The sequence below is a fragment of the Etheostoma cragini genome, chromosome 14 (assembly GCF_013103735.1).
Source record: "Etheostoma cragini isolate CJK2018 chromosome 14, CSU_Ecrag_1.0, whole genome shotgun sequence".
NCBI lineage: Eukaryota > Metazoa > Chordata > Actinopteri > Perciformes > Percidae > Etheostoma > Etheostoma cragini.
Genome location: NC_048420.1, coordinates 10,873,999 through 10,896,943, shown reverse-complemented (window position 1 = coordinate 10,896,943; position 22,945 = coordinate 10,873,999). Strand labels below are relative to the sequence as shown.

Below are 22,945 nucleotides of genomic sequence, written 5' to 3'. Positions count from 1 at the left end.
TGGTAGTAGCATAGATGACATGTCTGGTCATGTGGGCTGGTAAGAGCTGATCAGAGAGAGAAAGAGAGAGAGAGTGACAGAGAGAGTGAGAGAGAGGTTAAAACTAGATCTCTCCTTCACACCTGTCTTTTTTCAGTCTAAAGATTCAAGTAGGCCAATGCTGAATATGAATCCCATTCCACTCAATGTGTGATAGTGATTTCAGTGATAGTAAAAACTTTAGTGCTTTCATTCTAATTCTATGAACTATAATTGATCTAAATATTTAGAGTTGTTGCTGAAATGTCCAGATGTATGAAGAGAAACGTACGTTTATTTTAACACACAGGTGGAAGGTTTAGGAAGTGATTGGTGCGTGTGGTTTCCACTTGTGTGAAGAAGAAATTAAATTATGACACAAAATCTTCGCCTGCATGATGAAGATGGTAGCCACATTATTAACAAAGATGCCACTGAAGTGTCTTCAAACATAATAGAAGAATAAGGCTGAGACGGAAGAAATGTTAAAACATGTCCGTGCGTAAAAACGACCCACCAAAAGGTCAATCCAATAAACTCCAAATGATCAACAATCACTCAAAAAAATAATAGTACACGGTGTCTAAAAGTTATTTTTCCCAATTAAATCCAAAGTGGAGAAGACTTGGGCCCTCTCAGTGCCAAGTAATGCCCACCGACGTGCACTAAAACGGGCGCATTTTACGCACAAACCTAAACTGGGCGCAAGGTTGAATACCCGGATCCCGGATCTCAGTACTGACAATACGGAGTCAATGCAACCCGTTAAAAGGGAAAACGCGTTGGCCTACTGCTCCCTTTTAAACGTCGACGCTGTCCACGTCCTCAAAAAGAATGGATCTAATTAAAACGTTGCACTCGTCATCATCGCCAAAGCTTTGCCAAACGGGTTCTGGTGGAGAGGAGGCTGGGAGATGCAGCACCACATGACTGAGTCTGAGCTGGAGAGGGATGGGAGTCAGATTGGGTTTCTCTTCTCTCATTGGCCGGTGGGCTGACTTTTGACACGCAGACCAGGGACCCTCCTGCCGTATAAATAGGCCTGATAGAACTTTATTATTCTAGCATCACGGCAGCCGGTTTCTGCTCTGTTTGGAGTTACTCTTGTCACCACAACTGGAGGAGGTTTAAAAACAGGGCTTAAGCAGCACAAGGAGTCTGCATGTCTGCGTAGACATGCTCAGCTTTGTGGATTCTCGGATTCTGTTGCTGCTTGCAGTAACTTCATACCTAGCGTCATGCCAATGTAAGTTTGAATATCTGCTCTTTTCTGTGATGGATATTTTTTCTCGAGTCCCACTGCTTGAGGATCTTGCATTTTGGCTTTTGTTTGGGACTTACATGGAGGTCAACCTGAAGACAGCTCAATAAAGCTCAACGGATTGAGCTCATGCAGAGGATTTTTCACTTTTTTTCCCCCAAGGATACAATTATTTTATAATTGATTAGTTTCCAAGAGAGGGAGAATTTGCACTCAAGAAAAAAGACCTCTAAAGTAGTTGGCCCAGTGGCTTTTCAGAACTTTTAATGCACGTGGAGTCATTAAAATAGGGTAAATGTGAATTTTCTTTGAGACAGGATGAAAGAACTGTGTGGGGCGTTGTACATATTGTTCCATCTGGACGCCCAGCTAATGAGGCTTTCATATAGGAAACATTAATGTCTCCCCCTAGTGGCCATGGGTGCAAACATCTGCTTGGCACAATTAGATGTTCTTTTCTTTGAGTTAAGGAAAGATAAATATGTTTATCAAAAAGAAGAACTTAGACTAAATGCTCACATGTTATAGTATTTCTAGCTTTCTGATCAACTAAATAGCCTCGTCCATGACTTTCTTTGCAGTTGCAGTTTACTACCTAATGTATCATTATTTAAGTCATAAAATGATTTAAAGACAAGATCTGCATTGAAGTTAAAGCTTCTTCGCTTCTTTTCATTATTGTGGTACATTAAATGGAGAAATAAGTAGTCACACATCACATTGAATGTTCAAGTGCGCCGCCTTGTGGTCGTGATTAGACGCGAAGGCTTAGAGTTCATGGGGAGGTCCCAGCTGTGCCAAACCCACCCATGACCAGGTGATGTCCACATGCAACAAAGTGTGGATAAGAGAAACAAACATTAGTCACAGTCAAAACTATTTTACAAATTTGTACAGTCTATTTATGCTCAAATGTACCCCTTTTTAACACAAAATCAGATTATATTATTTTAATAATATTTCAGCAGAAATCAGAACAAGCATCAATTACAGATGTCATGATGTCATGTCCCACAATACAAGTGGTGTAGTTCTAGTCTTGTTTTCAGTAGCAGGCCAACTATTCCTGTCCTGAGGGCATACACTACCTGTTCAGACATGTTAGCAGCTGGATCCCTTCTATCTGGAATGCTATTGAACACCTAAATTCACATTTGTTGGACGGTTTAGAGACGTTGATCAGACAGATGTCTCAGCTACACTTTTAGCCATGAACTGGGACTTGTGCTACAGGAAATAAAGGAAATAAACAACGCGGGAAGGATAGTTGTTTTAGGCATGTCAGAAGGATTTGTTCAACATTTAGCATACGGGTGTTAAGTGCAGTTATGTTCTGACAGTCCTAAACTCTGACATCCCAGATGAAAACTAAGGCCTTCATAACACCGAAGAAGTGCAGCTTTCTGTTTCTCACTCATTATTTGCAAAGAAAATTTAAACATGGGGTTATTAGACTTAAGCATTGTTACTGTGTACTTAAATGTCTCACATTAAGGCATACAGTGTTGTTTGTGCATAGTGGAGTTACAGCCCAGCATGTCCATGTTGATATACTTTGTTCTCATGCAAAGGAAAACCACAACCTTTTTCATTTGATACAGAAAGAGGTTAATTCAATTAAAAAGAAAAGAGATAGATTGAAATGCCATTGTTTCTTTTTTAGTTGACTGTTCATGTTCTAACGGAATATTCCCTCTTCTCTCCCCCACCCTCATTTTTGCCTCTTCCTCCTCGTCATCTCTCCAACGCCACAGACTTGGTTAGTCCACATGCATGAAATCATGAAAGCAACATTTCTAAATGATAGCTTTACCTTGTCTCTTTGCTTCTTTTCTCTTCCAAATGCTGTGAAATATTCCATGTCAGAAAGACGTCTCGGTTGGTCTTGGCCATTTGAGCAATCTCAACGATGGCAGAGCATGTCATTTAGGAGTTTCTGCCCCTGAACTAAGTTATTTCTTGCATTTTTTGCCCTTCCTGTCCATGAATAGGTGAGGGTCCTATTGGCTAAAGTTTGTGTCAATGAAAGCTAAAACCGCAGCTCTGAGGCACCCTTGGGGCCTGGTACAAAGGATCCTTTCTGAGGGGCAGAGAGAGGTTTGCCCCTAACAGCTGGCTCTGGGTCAGTTCTCTGCTCCTTGATTTGGATTTGATTTTGATGTAGGAAAGCTGATCTCAGACCAGTGAGGAAAAGGCTGAGAGTTTCAGCTCAGATAAAACTTAAAATTGTTGAATTGTTATCCATCAGTGTAAGACTGGGGCACCTCTAATGTAAGACAAACATAGACTGCTTCTGTTCCTAATTGAGATTGCCTAAATCAGCATGGTGTGTAGCAATTAGATGTTTTAAAGGTGTAGCAGTGTGGTTCTGGTAACCTTTTAAAACTGTATTGGTTCCGTGGACTAACATGCTCTTAATGCTCAGAGGTTGTTAAGTCTGGCCTGGGGACACTTCATTTAGCATCTATGTGCACATGTTGAGCATCTATAATACATGGACATGCCATGTTTTCATTTTAATTCCAGTATCTGCATGAGCATGTTATATCTCTCATTGTGACAGAAGCATATCGTATTTTGCTTAGCTATTTCTTACAGTGGCCACTCATCTATATGCTTGTGCAAAAGATAAGAGAGCTGAATGTTTGATATGAGCCTGAAAAGACTGAATAAATAAATCATACATTTATTTATTTTCTTTTCTATTTAGGGAATCACAAAGGTGAGCACATAATGTTGTTATTGTCTGATAAAGGACACATAATGACACATAATGTACAGTTCAAAGGGCATCTTAATGGTGTCAAGTCTAATCACTGAAATGGGATTTAACTTGTTTACCTGCAAGGTCAAGGTTGTTCACAAACACATTTTATTGATATTATCATAGTACCGATCAGTGAATATAATTCATATCGGTTTTCTTGTGCTTTTAGTTACATTTAGTATAGTTTAGATTAGACAACTTGCTTGCTAGAGGAACAGCAGAGTATTCTGCTCTGTGTTTTGGTCTGACTGAGTGATTCTTCTGCTGCAGGGTCCCAGAGGAGACAAAGGACCTCGAGGTGACAGGGTAAGCTGAATGGAAATTATTCTTCCCTCGATCAAACAACTGTCATCAAATATGTATTTTAGGCATTTTGATGTGGTATTTATTTTATGCGAGTTTAGGGTAGCGTTTGTTGATGTCATTTGACTTTCTAACCTCAGTAGGCCACACCCCTTTGTTTACATCAGCCATAGGCCCTAGCGTTTACGGACAATAATAGTGATGTGAATGTGGTTGGTACGATTTAAAACATTAACCTTATTTATTTTACCAATAAATTAATTTTTTAAGTAGTTTCTTTCACTTAAGTTTTGTCCGCTCATTATATCATATAATCACACAATATGCTACATCAGTGGTCGAGCTTCCTCTCTGTATCTAGTGTTTCAGTTCATTTATGACATAGAATAACCTAAGAGTCACAGTAAAACCAATCAGCATGCTGTTTAATCCGTAGCAGTGTGACTCACTATATAATCTGGGTTTTACAGGGTCCTAAGGGCCCAAATGGAAGAGACGGCAAACCCGGACTCCCTGGCCCCGCTGGCCCCCCTGGCCCCCCTGGACTCGGAGGAGTAAGTCCACTGTTCATACTCGCAAAATAAGCTGCTTGGCATTGCTGTGTACATCCTAAATGAGGTCCGAAAACGATGACGATAATGCAGTTCTGGCTGGGATTTTGACTTATTTCTAATGATGCAAACTGTGCTGGAAAAAAAAAAAGCATTGTAATTATCTTTTTGTCTCGTCTCATCGTTTGATGAGTGTATTTCACGATATCAGGGCTGCATTCTGTGATTCTGTGCAGTGATCATAATCCCCCTTGGTGCTCTTTTCGGTTTTATGTTGAAATAGAAAAGTAATGAATCTTATTAATGACGTTATTACCCGTGACCTTTGTCCTTTACCCATTTGTCACTATGGCTCAGCAGGTGACACACAGATAATATACAACAAGGTTACTATTAGGTTTATTTCAATCTCTTTTAAGTCTTCAAGCTCTAAACAAAGAAGTAGGATGCTCATTTGCATTTTATGGTAAATCATTTGAATGCACCCCCTTGATGTAATTTTCTGTATTATACACATTAAATACATTTTATGTATTCATAATGACAACTGCTTGAAACAGTGACTACTGCTATTCCAATAGTCCTTAGATTATTATAAGTTTCTCATTGTGACTTATTCATTCTGTTTTTTTCTTCTGTTTATCAGAACTTTGCTGCTCAGTATGATGGTTCAAAAGCTCCCGATCCCGCCCCTGGACCCCCGGTGAGGCCCCTCTCTATCACAATTCCTCTATACCTTCATTCAGTAGAATCAGACTCCACAGTTATTGTGTGTGTGTCTTTACCTCCTTACCTACACATAAACACTTATGGTCTGTGGTAAGATACTTATACCTCACACCTGATTCCAGTCCTGATGCAGTTGCACTTATTCTCATGACAAAGTGCACCAGCATAGATGAAGTCTTTAGTGTTGACACACAATATGTACAATTAACTTAATTCTCTTTTTCAGGGTTTGGTGGGCCCTAGAGGCCCTCCCGGACCTCCTGGACCCCCTGTAAGTTCACACACCCACTGCAAATTCAAACTATGGACTGATTTGATATCCAACTTGACCATTTGTTCACACCCATGTGCTCATTCTGCTGCTATGTTGTTTATATGAAGACTAATTGCCTCTTATCATAATTCATCAGGGACCTCAGGGACACACCGGACACCCTGGTGAGCCCGGAGAGCCTGGACAGACTGTAAGATTATCCTAAAAAAACTATATAAAACTCTTCAAATTAGCACATGTCAAGAACTGCTTTGGAATCACTTCCTTGTCAGCCCTACCCATGTGATACCACCCTCTTAAATGGTTCTCAAATGTTCTCTGTTTTTTTTCCCCAAGGGCCCCCTCGGTGCTCGTGGCCCACCTGGACCCCCTGGCAAATCTGGAGAGGATGTACGCATACATTTGTTTTTCTACAAACAATTTTAAGAGGCTACTTTTGTTCACAAATCCTGTAAATACTTAGTTTTCCCCTGCTGTGTTATGCTGGATTTGAGTTATTGCTGCGAGTTATTGCAGCTACAATGTCAAACGGTAACACCTTATTTCCTGATCTACAGGGTAACAACGGCCGACCTGGTAAGCCCGGAGACAGAGGAACCCCCGGCCCACAGGTAAAGGATGCTCTCCAAATCAAAGAGGATGAATCAAATAGATACAAAACAGACATCTGAATGGTGAATGTGGTGCATGTCTCATTAATATTTTCTTTATTTTGAATTGCAGGGCGCTCGTGGATTCCCCGGAACCCCTGGACTCCCAGGAATGAAGGGACACAGAGTGAGTGCTGATATTTGTCTCTGCTTGACTGAAACTTCATCTGCATGGTTTACCTAACCCTCATGTTGTCTTCTTTTAGTTTTTCTAGCTCAAAATTGATCACAAAAAATAAATGTGGTTGTCTTTTTTTGACACTTTTGTCCCTTTTATGATTTTTTTGTCCCTCTTTATGATTTTTTAATTATTTTTGTCCCTTTTTTATGATTTCTTTCTGGCATTTGGGCCTTTAGTGACTGGACGGCTTAGAAATGAACGAGGAAAGAAAGTAGGATGACGTGCAGGAAATGCACGTCGTAATCGAACACGCAACTTCTGCGCTTAGGACTGAGCCTCTTTATATGGCCGCTTACTCTACCACTAGGAACCCATTTTTTGTCACTTTTTTGTTATTAAATTAAATAAAACAAACAGATTCAATGACAGTAGGGAACTGATCATTTATTTAACTTGTGAAGAAGAAAAGAAACATCCATGTGATGAATTTCTGATATACAAAATGGGTCAAATTTGACCTGAGGACAAAAGGAGGGCTAATCACCTTGTTTCGAGCCCACTGGCTTGAAGCAAGCACAAACTGCTCTGAAACAGAATGAAAAAATGGCGGAAAAGCAACACATGTGATTATGGACCTAACTTCCATTTGTTCTGTCTCCTGAAAGATAATTTCAAAGTGGATTTCATGCAGGGCTTAATGGCTTCTGTTTAAGATTTTTAGTCCCTGTTTAGCATGAAAACCTCAGAGCCAAATACTAAACGTTTCTGGGACAGCACCTTCGTCAACAGACAAGCTTTCGTAATGTCTCACGTAATGCTTTGAATGTCTTAATGTCAGTATGGCTTCTTTTGATAGGTCAAACAAGCAGATGTTGTGTTTATCCCACATACTGATTCCTGTGATAATTGGATCTATCTCACGAGGATCCCCGTCTCCACACTTAATCCATAATATCTTCCCCCTAATCTCTTCCTTTTTTTTTTGCTTGTTTCTGAAGCAGCCCATTTTAATACCAATAATAGTGTTAATAACAGTACTCTTTTATCCCTTCATACATCTTCCATCATCGCTCTCTTTCTGTCTTACAGGGTTACACTGGTCTGGATGGACGCAAGGGAGAGAATGGTGGTGCTGGCGCTAAGGTGAGCATCTTCACCATCCTCATGACTGCAACAATAAACTTTGCTACTGAGTACTTTATTTCATGCAGGATCCCAGTTTCTCTTCTATTAATGTCGATGTCAGCCTACTGATACATTTGGGGTTAGAATTTAGTAATGTAGTTTCTGAAAGAATGAGTGTATTTCAAATAGGATAGTTTCTCGAGGTAGCTATGACTAGAAAATTAGCCAAGTGGCTAGCACTGGTGAGTTGATTAATGTGCATTGTCCTAATAGATCAATCTTAAATCTTAAATAATAACACACTCACATACACTAGCAATACCAATACTGTCAGGGTTTTCACCTTCCTTTCTCTATTTGACCTGTTACCCTTGGGCCTTGAGTCACTTTGCTCCAGATAACTCATCACCCTAATCCCCCTTCTCCTGTCTCTCCTTTAGGGTGAGCCTGGTGCCCATGGAGCTTCCGGAAGTCCTGGACTGGCTGTACGTTTTTCATTAAGCTCAGCATTTATGAACGAAATGTCTTCTTTGCCATTACACATCTGCAGTAAAGACACTTTTCTCATCTCTATTGTTTTTGTGTATCCTCCCTTTAGGGAGCTCGGGGTATGTCTGGAGAGAGAGGCCGTGCTGGCCCTGCTGGCCCTGCTGGTGCCCGTGGTGCTGATGGCAACGTTGGACCCGCTGGCCCTGCTGTGAGTATTGGACCTTTAAACTCAAAATGTATGATCAAGATACCTATCCAGAGACTACTTTGTGATTGGTATCATATTGTATAAATAATAATGTGTAATATAATATCAGAGAAAGGCGTAATCATGCCACAGAATGTTGATTGTATAATTGCACCCATATAAGACAAACTTTAACCTTAATGTGAGCTCTTACCTTTATTACATATGTCCTGATGTCATATCTGCTATTCTTTTCCCCAGGGTCCCCTTGGAGCTGCTGGTCCCCCAGGTTTCCCCGGTGGCCCCGGACCCAAAGTAAGTGTGATGTCACTTCCTGTAGCATTTACGGGCCTTTGGCAACACATCCTCCCAGAGATGTTCATGTTTCGGACCATAAAGGAGACAATTCTCACTACCATACAGTATAAGCATGTCTCAGACAAATTAACTCTGTCACCATCTGTCATTGTTCACCATCCCAATAGCTTCTTGCATACTATCCCCATGGGAATAATTGGAACATGTAACATACATAGTCATACATATTCAACATAGTCACTCACGGCCGTTTATATTCGAAATAAAAATACCACTAAAACAAATGCATATTAACACATCCATTATTATGATGACATTATTTGATTATGAATGTTTTTTTGTCTTTGACAGGGAGAGATTGGACCTGCTGGAGCTACTGGCCCAACTGGAGCTCAAGGAGCAAGAGGAGAGCCCGGTCTCAATGGTGCTGTTGGCCCCGTTGGTCCAGCTGTAAGTACATAAAGATGTTGCCTCTTAGACTCCCAAGTTACCTTCCTGGAAAAAGTATAAGCTACAACATGTATTTTATTTAATACTTGATTTTGTCTTGACTTTTCTTTTGTTCCAGGCTACAAATTATCAATAATTTGTTTGCATTGATTTGTCTTTGGAAGCTGTGCCATTGCTAAGCATTAATTTATCCCTTAACTAATTTAGGGATGTTTAGTTTAGTAAACAATCCTTCATATGTTGTCATTTACTGTTGTTACTTTGGGTGATAATATCACACATTCCATATTATGCTCTGGAGTGCACTTGTTGAATCTATAAAAAGTCAGATGTAATCATTTTAGCAATGGATTTTTCATTCTGAATGTTTTAGTTGTTGATAAGATTTCTTTAAGATATTTTTCTTTCCCTGTAGGGTAACCCTGGTGCTAATGGTCTGAACGGAGCCAAGGGAGCTGCTGTAAGTGGTCAAGTTGTACTATCACAGCATAAATAGGTCAAAGGTCAATTAGGGTCAGAGGTTATAACAATTAGGCCAACGCCATGCTGCACACATAACACATACTGTAAATAGGTTGTTGTAATCGCAGAACATGCTGTAACTTTACTGATTGCAGGATTTTATTTTTCTATTAGAACTTAACATAATATAATTTCTTAATTAATTGTGTCTATTAATGTGTATATTATATTAAAAAAATATTTGATGATAAAGGCAAAACACTCAATCAAATAATGACAGTATTTTAAGTTAGGCTTGAGTGATGCTCATCTGTCCATCTTTGTTGTTACTTAGGGCACCCCTGGTGTTAGTGGAGCTCCTGGCTTCCCTGGACCAAGAGGAGGACCTGGACCCCAGGGTCCTCAGGGTCCTGCTGGACAGAGAGGCCTTTCTGTAAGTACACAACCAACTCACAAATATTCACAAAAAACATACATATGTAATATGGAGATGTACCTACACACAACGCATACTGACACAGAAACATTCACAAATGATTGTACACAGATGATCGATTGTTTCAATAGTTGCATCTGCTTATCTCTTTTAGGGAGATCCTGGTGCTCAGGGTGTTAAGGGAGACAGCGGACCCAAAGGAGAGCCTGTGAGTTCCCATCCTGATCCTGTTCTTTTTGTTTAAAATGTCACCAAACAGAAACTGAACATCTCTGAATATTGTGATTATGACTGCTGTCCTTCATCTTCTCTCTTGCCTTCCTCAGGGTAACTCTGGACCTCAGGGACCCCCCGGACCTCAGGGTGAGGAGGGCAAGAGAGGACCAACTGGTGAGCTTGGTGCCACTGGACCTGCTGGAGGCCGTGGAGCTAGAGTGAGTACCAGACCAACGTCTCTGATGGGTGCTGTTGTGCCCAAATGATTCTTCCATATTCAGAGCTGCGTTTCTTGGCTCCCCTGCTAATGCCTGTGTGCCTCTTACAGGGATCCCCCGGCAGCCGTGGCATGCCTGGTAGTGAGGGAAGAACTGGCCCAATTGTGAGTCTTCAATGAACAAGATCTCCTTCCACCAACATTTAATTACACTGATAAGAAACCTGACTAAGTTTTGCCTCCAAATATAGTCAGGGTTCAAGACAAAACTTCCTCCTTATTTCTCTTGGACCTCTTTTTCTCCTTCTTGTAGGGCATGCCTGGTGCCCGTGGTTCCACTGGTTCTCCTGGACCTCGTGGACCCCCTGGAGATGCTGGCCGCGCCGGAGAATCTGGCCCAGCTGGTCTTAGAGTGAGTCTTTTGCTAAGTTCTGGGTTTGTCAGACAGATGTGATGGCTGTTTGTTCTCTGAGTCTAGTTCAAAGGCAGAATAGGCCTGTGGCAAATTGGAATAGTTGAGTTACAATAGCGTGGAGCAATAGTGCAGAAATGGCTTTAGTATGAGGCTATCGTGTGATGTAAATTTGCCTTGTGTGCATGATTCAACCCAAGATATTGTTGAAAGGTAGTTGGCCCAAGGGGTCAGCTGCAACTTTTCAAATGAATGACAATACATGCATCTTAATGACTGATGTGTACTTTGTACAGGGTCTCCCAGGAAGCCCTGGAAGCTCCGGACCCCCAGGAAAGGAGGGAGCCTCTGTGAGTAAATCTAAATATTACACTAAAACATGTGAATTTAATATTAATAATCTTCACAGCTTTTACTTCAGGACACAGACATTCCCATCAGTCTCATTCTGTGCTGTTTATGATATTAACTATACATAATATTTGCTCAAATAAATGCAATTAACATGACTTCCTGCTATACATTCTGTTTCCTCCTCCAGGGCCCCGCCGGACAAGATGGCCGCACTGGACCTCCCGGCCCAACTGGACCAAGAGGCCAGCCCGGAAACATTGGTTTCCCCGGACCCAAAGGACCTTCTGTAAGTAGAAATAAAGTCAAGACTGAAACATGAGCATTTGAAACTGCATAATTTGTGTTTTTGTTTTTCAAGTTTGTCATGACCTGTGCTTAACCAACCTCATACCTACTTTAGGGTGATGCTGGCAAGCCTGGAGATAAGGGATCCACTGGTGCCACTGGTCTGAGAGTAAGTGAAAAATACCCAGAATGTGTTTAATAAAGTAACTCATTGATAAAATGTTTTGCAGCTTTATTGTCAGTCGTTAAAACATGTCATCGTGTCTCTAGGGACTCCCTGGACCTGATGGCAACAATGGAGCCACTGGCCCAACTGGACCCGCTGTAAGCATCCTTATATACTAATACACATCTGTTCGGACAAATCACGTGCACCATTTTTTTATGTGATTTTGGTACTACAACCATCAGTATGCTGTTTTTAACATTGGTCTTCTCTCTTTCTCTTTACAGGGCGGCCCTGGTGAGAAGGGAGAGCAGGGACCTGCTGGAGCCCCTGGCTTCCAGGTTTGGATCCATAATCTATTTCTAATTCCCTGCTCACTGTAAACAGAGCTAAGAAAATGTAAAAATAAAAAAGCATGTTCAAAAACATAAAAAGGCCCAAATCAGAGCAAATTCAGTCTAATTGCAATTCCGTTCTAGCTACACAACCCATCTTCCTGAGCTAGATAGCAGTAGCTGCAAAAAGGACTAAGTTGAGTTCAGTGGTCCTGATGTTTTGATTTTCTGTTTTCAGGGTCTGCCTGGACCCGCTGGAGGGCCTGGAGAGGCTGGCAAGCCCGGAGAGAGAGTAAGTAACACACAAACACACTCCCACCATGTTGCACAGTTTAACCATATAAATGGTAGAATAAGCAGTACATCTCTAACCCACCTTCCTGTCTATAGGGAATCCCAGGGGACCATGGAGTTGCTGGAATTGCTGGTTCCAAGGTTAGTTTTACTAGTTCATGCCTGTGTGCCAAGAGACCCAATATTCTTCTAGTTTCCTCACAGATTGATAGATTGTAAGATGCCAAAACCAGAAAAATAGTCAGAATACAAACAGAATATATCTTTCTCTGTGGCAGATTACATTTGCATCCATATAATAAAATATTACAACAACCGGCTTTGAGTAGCTAAACACAATACACTGACCCCCTCTGTGTGTTCCTCCAGGGAGAGCGTGGTAACCCTGGTGCTGCCGGAGCTTCTGGCGCTCAGGGACCTATTGGACCCCGTGGACCCGCTGGAGCCCCCGGAAGCGATGGTGGCAAGGTAAGATGATGCCATGGCTGCAGGGAGAAAGGTTATGAAGGAAATTTTCTTTTGAATGTAATAATGTAATATTCCTGTAGAATCAGAACATGTCAGTGCATGTCTATCTATCTATCTATCTATCTATCTATCTATCTATCTATCTATCTATCTATCTATATATATGAGATACTGTATTTATGGGAGCATGTGTGTTTAATGCAAAAAGGAGCCATAGATTGTCATGTCTGTTTCCAGGGAGAGCCTGGCGCTGCTGGAGCTGCCGGTGCTGCTGGACACCAGGGACCAGGTGGCATGCCAGGTGAGCGTGGAGCTGCTGGTGTTCCTGGAGCAAAGGGAGAGAAGGTAAGTTCCAAACATCTAGCACCTGCAAATACAAATTTTAGCCCTCAGATATCTCATGTTTGTTAATCAGAATGTCTTTCTTCCCTAACATTTCCTCCTCTCTCTCTCCTAGGGAGAGGGTGGACACAGAGGACCTGAAGGAAATGCTGGCAGAGATGGTAGCCGTGTAAGTAACTCTAATTTTTCTTGAGGCACTTGATGTAAAAATGGTAACCACTCATTACGTTAGTTTGAGTGTAGCAACCAAAGCCTTGTTCTGACTATCCTCTCCTCTCTGTTTCTAGGGTATGCCCGGACCTGCCGGACCTCCTGGACCCACTGGAGCTAATGGAGATAAGGTAAGTCTGGAATTTGTGGATATTATTTAACACAAAACAAATTACATAAACCATTAGAACAAAGGTGTTTTAGAATTAAAATGTAACACAGATTAATTAAGGGTATGGAAAAAATTTTATGACATAAAAATGGCTGCCTGCCTCTGACATCATTCAAGATGGCTGACAGACTAGTGTTACAGTGACCTACAGTATAGAACTATCAAGACGTGTTGTTGAGATCAAATCACTGTCAGAAATGATCTCTTGCCTGACCAACCCAAATTTGTATCCTTGTATATCCCACTCCTCTGTAGGATAACCCATGCTGTAGCGTTGGATCTGTAGCTAGAACCTCAACACTGCCATCTAATGGCTGTTTTACAATATTATAATATTACAACAATGGCTAAACCTCAACTTCATTTCAGATAGCAGTGGTAATAATATAATAAATGCAGCAGACAAATGCACGACTATATATTTTAAATATATAGGTTATTCTTATTCCACAATCTTTCCTGCGTGTTGGCCTATGTAGAGGCAGAAATACAACAAAACAATGAAACGATATTTAAATTGTGTGTTGCCCCAAAAACAGACAATACAGAACATTATCTTTTGTAGGACTCATATCATCTGATCAAGTTTTCCAATTGACAGTTTTTCTACTGCTAGTAGTACATCTACAGTACAAAAGTCAACACAAGGTCTAAAACAATGATGATGCTGACAAAAGATGTCTTTTGTGTGTGTGTGTGTGTGTGCGTGCGTGTGTGTTTGATTTTGTGTTTGTGTGTGTGTGTGTGTGTGTGTATGAATGGATGCATGGATGGATGGATGATGGATGGATGGATGGATGGAACTATCTATGCTAAACTAAAGGACTCACTGTTCTGTCTTCTAGGGTGAGAGTGGTGGCTTTGGACCCTCCGGCCCTGCTGGAGCTCGTGGATCCCCTGTAAGTAACTGTGGCTGACTATCTTCATTATAACTAAACATAAGCTGTTTTACCATATTCACACTAAATAGGTTGACCTAAAGTACATACCCGTTGAAGATCTTAAGACTACATAGAGCTGTGTTATGTGCAGCATAAACATTCTTCCTGACCTGCTGCTTGTTGTCTACAGGGAGAGCGTGGAGAGGTTGGCCCTGCTGGATCTGCTGGATTTGCTGGACCCCCTGTAAGCCAACCACCTTGCAATCCAATATGAAATGTACTATATACTACAAAACAAAAACACACACATACACAATTTCCCAGATATTGACCCAACCCCAACCCAACTTGCTCCCTACAGGGCGCTGATGGTCAGACTGGAGCAAGAGGAGAGCGTGGACCTGCTGGAGTCAAGGGAGAAACTGGCACCGCTGGCCCTGCTGGACCCGCTGGACAGTCTGGACCTGCTGTTAGTACCGTTTACACTGGGCTTACACACACTTGCATTGCTACTTGGTAAATCTAACCTGAATGGAATAGATGTGCTTTACCATGACTTCATTTATTAGATATCAGACAGTCTTTAAAATGGGGTCAAAATAATACAGTGAGAGCATTCACTTTGACACCACATCATTACTAGATTTACATTTAGATTACATTAAACCTCTCTGGGATAGAACGGAGGATTGTACTTTATAAACTCAGATGAGATATGTATGATAGCAATATGGAATGGTGTCTGATTTCTTCATCTGTTTATCTAGGGTCCTGCTGGCGCTGCTGGACCTGCTGGTCCTCGTGGAGACAACGGCCCACCTGTGAGTGTTGAAACATTGTATTAGCACACAAACACAGATTTCATCACTGTTGCACTTGTCACAAACACGCCAACACTCACTTCAGCCTAATTGGGGCATAGTAACTGCAAATTAAATCCAAAAGCTAATGTGCCAATTTAATCAGAAATATCAAAGTTTCATTTTGAGAACGTCAAATGGCTCTGTTTTTCACCACAAGAGCGACTAAGATTTTTATTGCAGCTTGAGTCACAAAATCATAATTGGCCTCCTTTTAGCCTCTCATAAATGGGGTTCCTTGCCTCTATTGTTGGGAATAAATGAGTTTTTAAAAAATACCCCACATAGCTACAGCAGTACTCCTTTTAAAATGTCAACATTTGAAGGTTAGCCAATTGAGCATTTTGTGTTCTTTCTGTTCTATTTTACCTCTGCACCAAGGCAAGGAAATACTTTATTGTACCTTTGATGTCCACACACAAACACACATAAACATATACACAGTGACACTACACATTATGATGGCCACTGTGTGCTTTAACCTTTGATGGTGTGTGTTTCCGATGGCAGGGTCTGACTGGTTTCTCTGGTGCTGCTGGCAGAGTTGGTGCAGCTGGTCCCGCTGTGAGTATTGCTCTTATATTTACGATGATTATGTAAAGATAATGATGATTAGTTAACACACATGAAAGCCAACACTGACTGCGCTCATCATGCTGCTTCTCATATCAGTGAAACAGAGTGATCCCAATTGACAATAACACATTCTCCACCTCTTCCCCTCTCAGGGTATTGTTGGACCCCCTGGCCATGCTGGTCCCGCTGGTAAGGATGGTCCTCGTGGTCTCCGTGGTGATCCCGGTCCCGCTGGTCCTTCTGGAGAGCAGGGCATGGTTGGACCACCTGGTCTATCTGGAGAGAAAGGACCCTCTGGAGAGTCTGGTCCCCCAGTAAGTTATTGCTTTTTTCAGGTCAAAATTATGAGACCATGGAACACTGAAATGTTTAAAAAACAGTTGGTCAAATAATTATAACAGCGTTTATATCTCTATTATGGTCATATAAATCCATAGATCGCCATCATCAAAACATTCAAATGTGACCTGTGTGTTTTTAGGGTCCTAGTGGTCCCCCTGGAACCAGTGGTCTTCTTGGACCTCAGGGATTCGTTGGTCTGCCCGGTGCTAGAGGAGATCGTGGTGCACCTGGTGGAGCTGGTGGTTTGGTATGTACTAATTAATACTGATAATACCTGCACTATGATTGCCTCAGAACCATGTTTTTTCAATTTTTAATTTAAACATATAAAGCCTTCATCTCCAACATGGAACTTTCCCAAAATGTGTACTGGCAGTTAAATATTATCAGTTTAAACAATCACAACTGTAAAATGTAAAAGAAAATAGAGGAACATTTTCAGTCACCATGCCCATTTTGCTGGATGGTTTGAATGCCCCACACATGCATCTTTGCTAAAAATCCACTAAATTTTCTCTGCATCCCATCACAGGGAGAGCCTGGTAGAGTTGGACCTCCTGGTCCCTCTGGAGCCCGTGGTCCCCCTGGCAACATTGGCCTGCCTGGCATGACTGGACCTCAGGGAGAGGCTGGACGTGAGGTAAGGATTGAACAGGCCAATAACAAGTACTGTGATGACCTGTTAGCAGTAGGGGTGGGAATCACAGGGTAACTCACAATACTAGGATGCACGAGACATGGCTGTTCTGTTATAATAAATATAGTGCTTGACAATCCTATAATGATACATTGCAATACCAGTCTAACTATGAATACAAAATGTCTGTGAAAATGTTAAATGCAGGTTTTCTGTTTTTATCAATGCAAGTCAAAACTGTAAAAAACAGCTTTTTGGTCTGTAAATAAAAATTACAGAACTACAGAGCAACTATAGGTCCTTACTTTGGACTTGGACATGGCTGGGACAGATCCTGATTTTCTCAAACTGATGTCCGCCATCCTGTTGAAAACGTCTTCCTCTTCTGCTAGTTAACTTGTCCAAGTTTCCCTCATTCATATGTTGATCGCAACCTTAATTAATTAAAATATTGATATTCAGCCCCAGCCTATCGATTATCGTATTGCACAGAGGACAGCAATATATTGACGTATCAATTCTTACTTGAGTAGATGAACAAAAACACAGACTCACAAACAACCTAACATGATAGTTTGATATAAAGACAGACATTTATGTGTCAACTGTAATATATTTCACCATCTACAGGGCAGCCCCGGTAACGATGGACCCCCTGGCCGTCCTGGTAATCCTGGATTCAAGGTAATGCCCTTTCATACACTTTAAAACACGTTTGTATACAGAGCACACACACATACGCTGTGCTCTGACCCGCATTTACACTTTTCCACCATGTTTAGGGAGACCGTGGTGAGCCTGGACCTGCTGGTTCCATGGGACTTGCTGGTACCCCCGGACCCGCTGGACCCACTGGAGCTTCGGGCAGACCTGGAAACCGTGGAGAGGCTGTAAGTATTAACAGCAACTCTTTTAAAATGGATTCACTACCAGGCCATTTCAAAGTAGCAACATGCATCGTACACAACATCTACAAGCATCTGCTTTCTTCACTCATCCTTTTGTTCTTGTCTCACCTTGTCACTAGGGCCCATCTGGTCCCTCTGGACCCGCTGGCGCCGCTGGAGCTAGAGGTGCCGCTGTAAGTACAATGAACATATATCATAGAACTAGTGTTCATCAACTAAAAGTACACTGATGTAACGTGTGTGTGTGTGTGTGTGTGTGTGTGTGTGTGTGTGTGTGTGTGTGTGTGTGTGTGTGTGTGTGTGTGTGTGTGTGTGTGTGTGTGTGTGTGTGTGTGTGTGTGTGTGTGTGTGCGTGTGTGTGTGTGTGTTCTATAGGGACCTGCTGGAACCCGTGGTGAGAAGGGAGTTGCTGGAGAAAAAGGAGAGAGAGGCATGAAGGGTCTGCGTGGACATGCTGGTCTCCAGGGAATGCCCGGACCTTCTGTAAGTGACAGCCCACCATCATAATGCACACAAAATATGTAAATGTACTCCTGCATGTGCTGATATTGACTAATCTACGATGTCTACTATGATGCAATTCAATGATGCACCTTCTCTCCCCTTAGGGACCATCTGGTGACACTGGATCTGCTGGACCAAGTGGATCTGCTGGACCCAGAGTGAGAATAATCCTAATAACCTTACCTTAATACATTAATGGTTTTCTTGTTCCACCTGTATCCATGTGAACAAATCCAATGCTTATAGATAAGAATTAGCAGAGCTATTTCAGGTCAGCATGGTAGATACCGCGGCAAAGAGAGTATCAAGGAGTGATCATTGTAATGTTATAAACCAGGTTCAGAGCTAATAACATGTCAAAAAGATTACAAGGCATTTATAACTTTCTAAATTGTCCCTGTTATGTTGTGTTCTTTTCGTGATCATTAAACACCAAACGCAGGAGATACTGTAATTTACAGTCACATGGGATGCAGGATTTCCAAAAAAAGGCAAATGTTTGACTTTTACATGTGATGACCTCATCTTCAGGGACCTGCTGGACCCCACGGACCCCCTGGTAAGGATGGCAGAGCTGGCAGCCATGGTACTATTGGCTCTCCTGGTGCTCGTGGTCCCCCTGGATACGTCGGACCTGCTGTAAGCACAACACAAGTCTTGTAAACCAGACAGTTCAGCTCCACTGTACAACCTCAAGGAGCACCTGTATAGGATCCAAAATATCAATCCACTCTCTTATACATATCAGGGTCCTGCTGGAGCTCCCGGTCTGCCTGGACCTCCCGGCCCTGCTGGTGGTGGATATGATGTCTCTGGATATGATGAGTACAGAGCTGATCAGCCCGCCCTGAGAGCCAAGGACTACGAGGTTGATGCCACCCTTAAGTCCCTTAACACTCAGATTGAGAACCTGCTCACCCCTGAGGGATCCAGGAAGAACCCTGCCCGCACCTGCCGTGACATCAAGCTCAGCCACCCCGACTGGAGCAGCGGTAAGATATCACCCCTGGGGCATACATACCGCTACATTTAGTTAGGTTTAGATGTCTTTTTTAGCCCATATGAAGTAAGATTAAGAGATTCTATCTCTAGCAATGTGACTGTTTTTTTCCTGCCCTGTAGGATTCTACTATATTGACCCCAACCAGGGATGCATCAATGATGCCATCAAGGTGTTCTGTGACTTCTCCACCCGCGAGACCTGCATCCATGCCCACCCCAAGAGCATCTCCCAGAAGAACTGGTACAGAAGCACCGAGAGCAAGAAGCACGTCTGGTTTGGAGAGACCATCAACGGTGGTACTGAGGTGAGCATTGTAGACGTATTTTACTGTATTTGAAATGAAAAAATGGTTTTAACACCACACAAGACCAGGAAATACCAGTAACAACAAATGTTATATTTTTCATATTCAAAATTCTGACTGTCATTCTTTCCTTAATGCAGTTTACCTACAACGATGAGACACTCAGCCCACAGAGCATGGCCACCCAACTTGCCTTCATGCGCCTGCTGTCCAACCAGGCTAGCCAGAACATCACCTACCATTGCAAGAACAGCAACGCCTACATGAGTGAGGAGACCGGTAACCTGAAGAAGGCTGTGGTGCTCCAGGGCTCCAATGATGTAGAGCTTAGAGCCGAGGGCAACAGCCGCTTCACCTTCTCCGTGCTGGAGGACGGCTGCACTGTAAGTGTCTCTTTGCTTTTTCTGTTGTTTTCTTTGGTCATTTCTGTTACCTTTGTTGCTTCAGTGTGATTTGTAGCATTTTGCCACTATTCTAAAATGGGGTTTCTCATCTTCTTCCTATACACTTGCAGAGACATACTGGTGAATGGAGCAAGACAGTGATTGAGTACAGAACGAATAAACCATCTCGCCTGCCCATCCTCGACATTGCACCTTTGGACATTGGTGGAGCTGATCAGGAGTTTGGTTTGGACATTGGCCCAGTCTGTTTCAAATAAATAGACTCATGATAAATTAACACCCAAAAAGAGAGAAAGAACGAAAAAAACAAAATCTCTGCCCTTCTTTCTTTGTTGTTTTTTTTTTATACCGAATGCTGATTTCTCTCTGCGCATCCACTTGCTTAAGATGGGCAACTATCTGAGAGGACTGAACGGACTGAACGGAGCGTTTGTGCAATGCAAATTAATACAGCAACCCAAAGGGACGCGGGAAAACAGCTTGTTGTGGGACATCATGTCATCGTTTTGTAAAAAATAAAAGAAGTGAAATAAAAACGCTGAAAGTATGCATCACTTTGTGGTCTTTGTATATCTTCCAAAGAGGAGGTTTAAAACCACAATTTCCATGAAAAAAAGGTTTAAGCTACCTCATGCCAGTATACCTAAAGAAAATACTTTTGACAAAACCTGGGTCCACAACCGGGATGTTAAGACTTCTAATGCTTCAAGCTTTGTCATGTATCGGAAGGTGCTCAGTTACTTGAAGCAGAGATCTATGGTGCTAATATGCAGCTGTGGAGCAAACCACTTTTTACTGTATTACTTTGTATTGACATTTAAGGAGTCTTGCAATTGTCCCCTGATACTCCCCCAATTTAAGCAGGTGGAATGTTCCTAAATCTGATGTCTGGTTTTTGTTTGGTTTCGTTCTTTTTTGTTTTGTCTAGAAGTTTTTTTTTATTGTTTTGGTTTTTGTTCAGGCTTTTTTAACTTCCAAACCCCACACTGAGTGTTCATACTGACATATTTCATCCAATTCTTTTTAGGTGGCCTCTCTCTCTCTCACTCTCTCTCTCTCTCAAAAAATGAAACCACAAAGTCTATTGTACCTATTTTGTATATGTGAGATGTTTAAATAAATTGTGAAAAGTTCTGAAATAAAGCATGTCCAATGTTCCAAAACACAATGCTCAGTGAATTAAATGCTTTCATGTTTTAATGACACCATTGAAGGTTTGTCACTGTACTTTGGTTCTAGATTTGGATAATGACAACACATCTTTATTAACTTAAACATCTTCCTATTGTGGAAGCACAGTCATATCCCCTTTTACCCCCTACTCTTTCTTGCTTTTCAACAGCATCCAATTTCAATGTACAGTAAATGTCTGTTGACACTGTCCATGCCAATGTGTGATTACTAACGTGCATTGTTTCTTGTAAATATGCATCCTCTGATGTTGCTTTTCCTTGCATAATACAACTTTTGCATCCAAATAAATGTCTGTGGTTTGGATCAAGGCTTGGATTACAGTTATAAATGCATACCGATGAGTTAGATTCAATACAGGGACATGACATTCCTGCAGAAATTATTTGTTGTCACTTGTTAGAAGCTGAGAATCAGTGTGTTGATGGAACTGGGTTATTCAAGCTTTCTGGAAATTTGGATTTAATTCCACCTTTACATTTAGAATCAGTTCTGTTTAGCTGGAGATGAAGGCATCAACACGTTAAATGGCACTTGCAGCACTAACTATAACCACTAGGGGGCAGTATGCCTTGCTTCATTCGCATCCCTGCTCTGGGTACAATGCCTTTGGTCAAATAGATAGAGGATCTTTGACCACTGAGCAGCAAAGACTTGTTTCCTCTGACACAATATGCATTTGGCATCTATGGGTCTACAGCATCTTTTATGCATACAAATACATGATGAGGCGAGCCAGGGGCCTGGGTTCAAAAATGACCTGCGGCCCTTCGCTGCATGTCATTCCCCCCTCTCCTCCCTTTCCTGTTTGTGTACTATTGCTGTTTTACGAAAAGCCAAAAACAATGATAAAAAAAAAGATATTAAAACCACAGATTGGGGCTTTAAAGATAGAATATAATGATAGACTTTAATGATAGACTTTTTGAGCCGGACTTTCTCCACAATTCCACTGTAGATAGATATCATTGGAAAGGTTATGATCTGTAGTAGGCCTATGTGAATCAGGTGAAATTCCAAGAGTGTACAGCTGCAGCCTGGAGCGTCGCATGTCATGCCGTCCCGCCTGGTGCCATCCCGGAGCCTCTACTTTTCAAAATAAAGGCTCGCATCTGGAATAAAAAGCTCGCGTCGACTATCATGCTATAAATACTTAATAAATATATTTATTTGTCTATAAAGTAAATGCAGATTATAGGCAAATAAAAAAAAATCCTTCTGCCATCCCGTCTGGTGCCATCTCTCTCTCTCTTACTTTTCAAAGTAAAAGCTCGTGTCAACTATTATGCTAATGAATTTTGGATTTCACAAGGGCGAATTGTTACATTAATTACAATGTAATTTCAAATCTGCTTTAAAAATAAATAAATAATGTCCATATTTGCTCGGGCTGCATGTGTTCTCCAAGTGGTAGGACAAGTCTCGCTGCTATAATGATTTTTTTTTTTTTTTTATAGAAAACCCAGAGAAACGTGATCGATTGCAATAGGCCTAAGCTATATAGTCCACATCCATAGTAACAGTATCCCTGCAACGTTGCTTGCATTCACACAAATATAATATAATATAATGTATATTAGAGCATTGAGGTGCTGCGTTGGAAATTGATGGTAGGCTACATTTAATTGATGGACATATTTAAAAACAAACTATGAATAAGAAAACGTCTGAAAAATACAGCAATTTACAAATCTTTAACGCAAGCCAACATGAAGCTAGTTAA

General features: G+C 41.6%; 1 protein-coding gene across 5 annotated transcripts; it reads left to right on the top strand.

Moving 5' to 3' along the window:
* Window positions 1-1,039: 1,039 nt before the first annotated feature.
* col1a2 (collagen, type I, alpha 2) lies at window positions 1,040-21,528 on the top strand. Of its 5 annotated transcripts, none has more exons than XM_034891877.1 (50): window positions 1,040-1,264; window positions 3,034-3,038; window positions 4,317-4,352; window positions 4,820-4,903; window positions 5,547-5,603; window positions 5,856-5,900; window positions 6,040-6,093; window positions 6,240-6,293; window positions 6,461-6,514; window positions 6,627-6,680; window positions 7,764-7,817; window positions 8,240-8,284; window positions 8,398-8,496; window positions 8,737-8,790; window positions 9,145-9,243; window positions 9,659-9,703; window positions 10,040-10,138; window positions 10,296-10,349; window positions 10,468-10,575; window positions 10,686-10,739; window positions 10,888-10,986; window positions 11,283-11,336; window positions 11,528-11,626; window positions 11,741-11,794; window positions 11,896-11,949; window positions 12,079-12,132; window positions 12,365-12,418; window positions 12,517-12,561; window positions 12,790-12,888; window positions 13,126-13,233; window positions 13,346-13,399; window positions 13,518-13,571; window positions 14,458-14,511; window positions 14,684-14,737; window positions 14,855-14,962; window positions 15,261-15,314; window positions 15,864-15,917; window positions 16,082-16,243; window positions 16,411-16,518; window positions 16,804-16,911; window positions 17,539-17,592; window positions 17,691-17,798; window positions 17,936-17,989; window positions 18,192-18,299; window positions 18,425-18,478; window positions 18,852-18,959; window positions 19,069-19,312; window positions 19,443-19,627; window positions 19,768-20,010; window positions 20,142-21,528. In XM_034891877.1, exons 1-50 carry the CDS (start codon window positions 1,195-1,197, stop codon window positions 20,286-20,288), a joined length of 4,059 nt encoding a protein of 1,352 aa, XP_034747768.1. In that variant the 5' UTR covers window positions 1,040-1,194; the 3' UTR covers window positions 20,289-21,528. The 5 variants fall into 5 exon arrangements, with proteins under 5 accessions (XP_034747768.1, XP_034747766.1, XP_034747769.1 ...); XM_034891875.1 differs by lacking the exon at window positions 3,034-3,038 and adding an exon at window positions 3,153-3,157 and having other exon boundaries at window positions 1,076-1,264; XM_034891878.1 differs by lacking the exons at window positions 3,034-3,038; window positions 16,082-16,243 and adding an exon at window positions 3,153-3,157 and having other exon boundaries at window positions 1,076-1,264.
* Window positions 21,529-22,945: the final 1,417 nt, after the last annotated feature.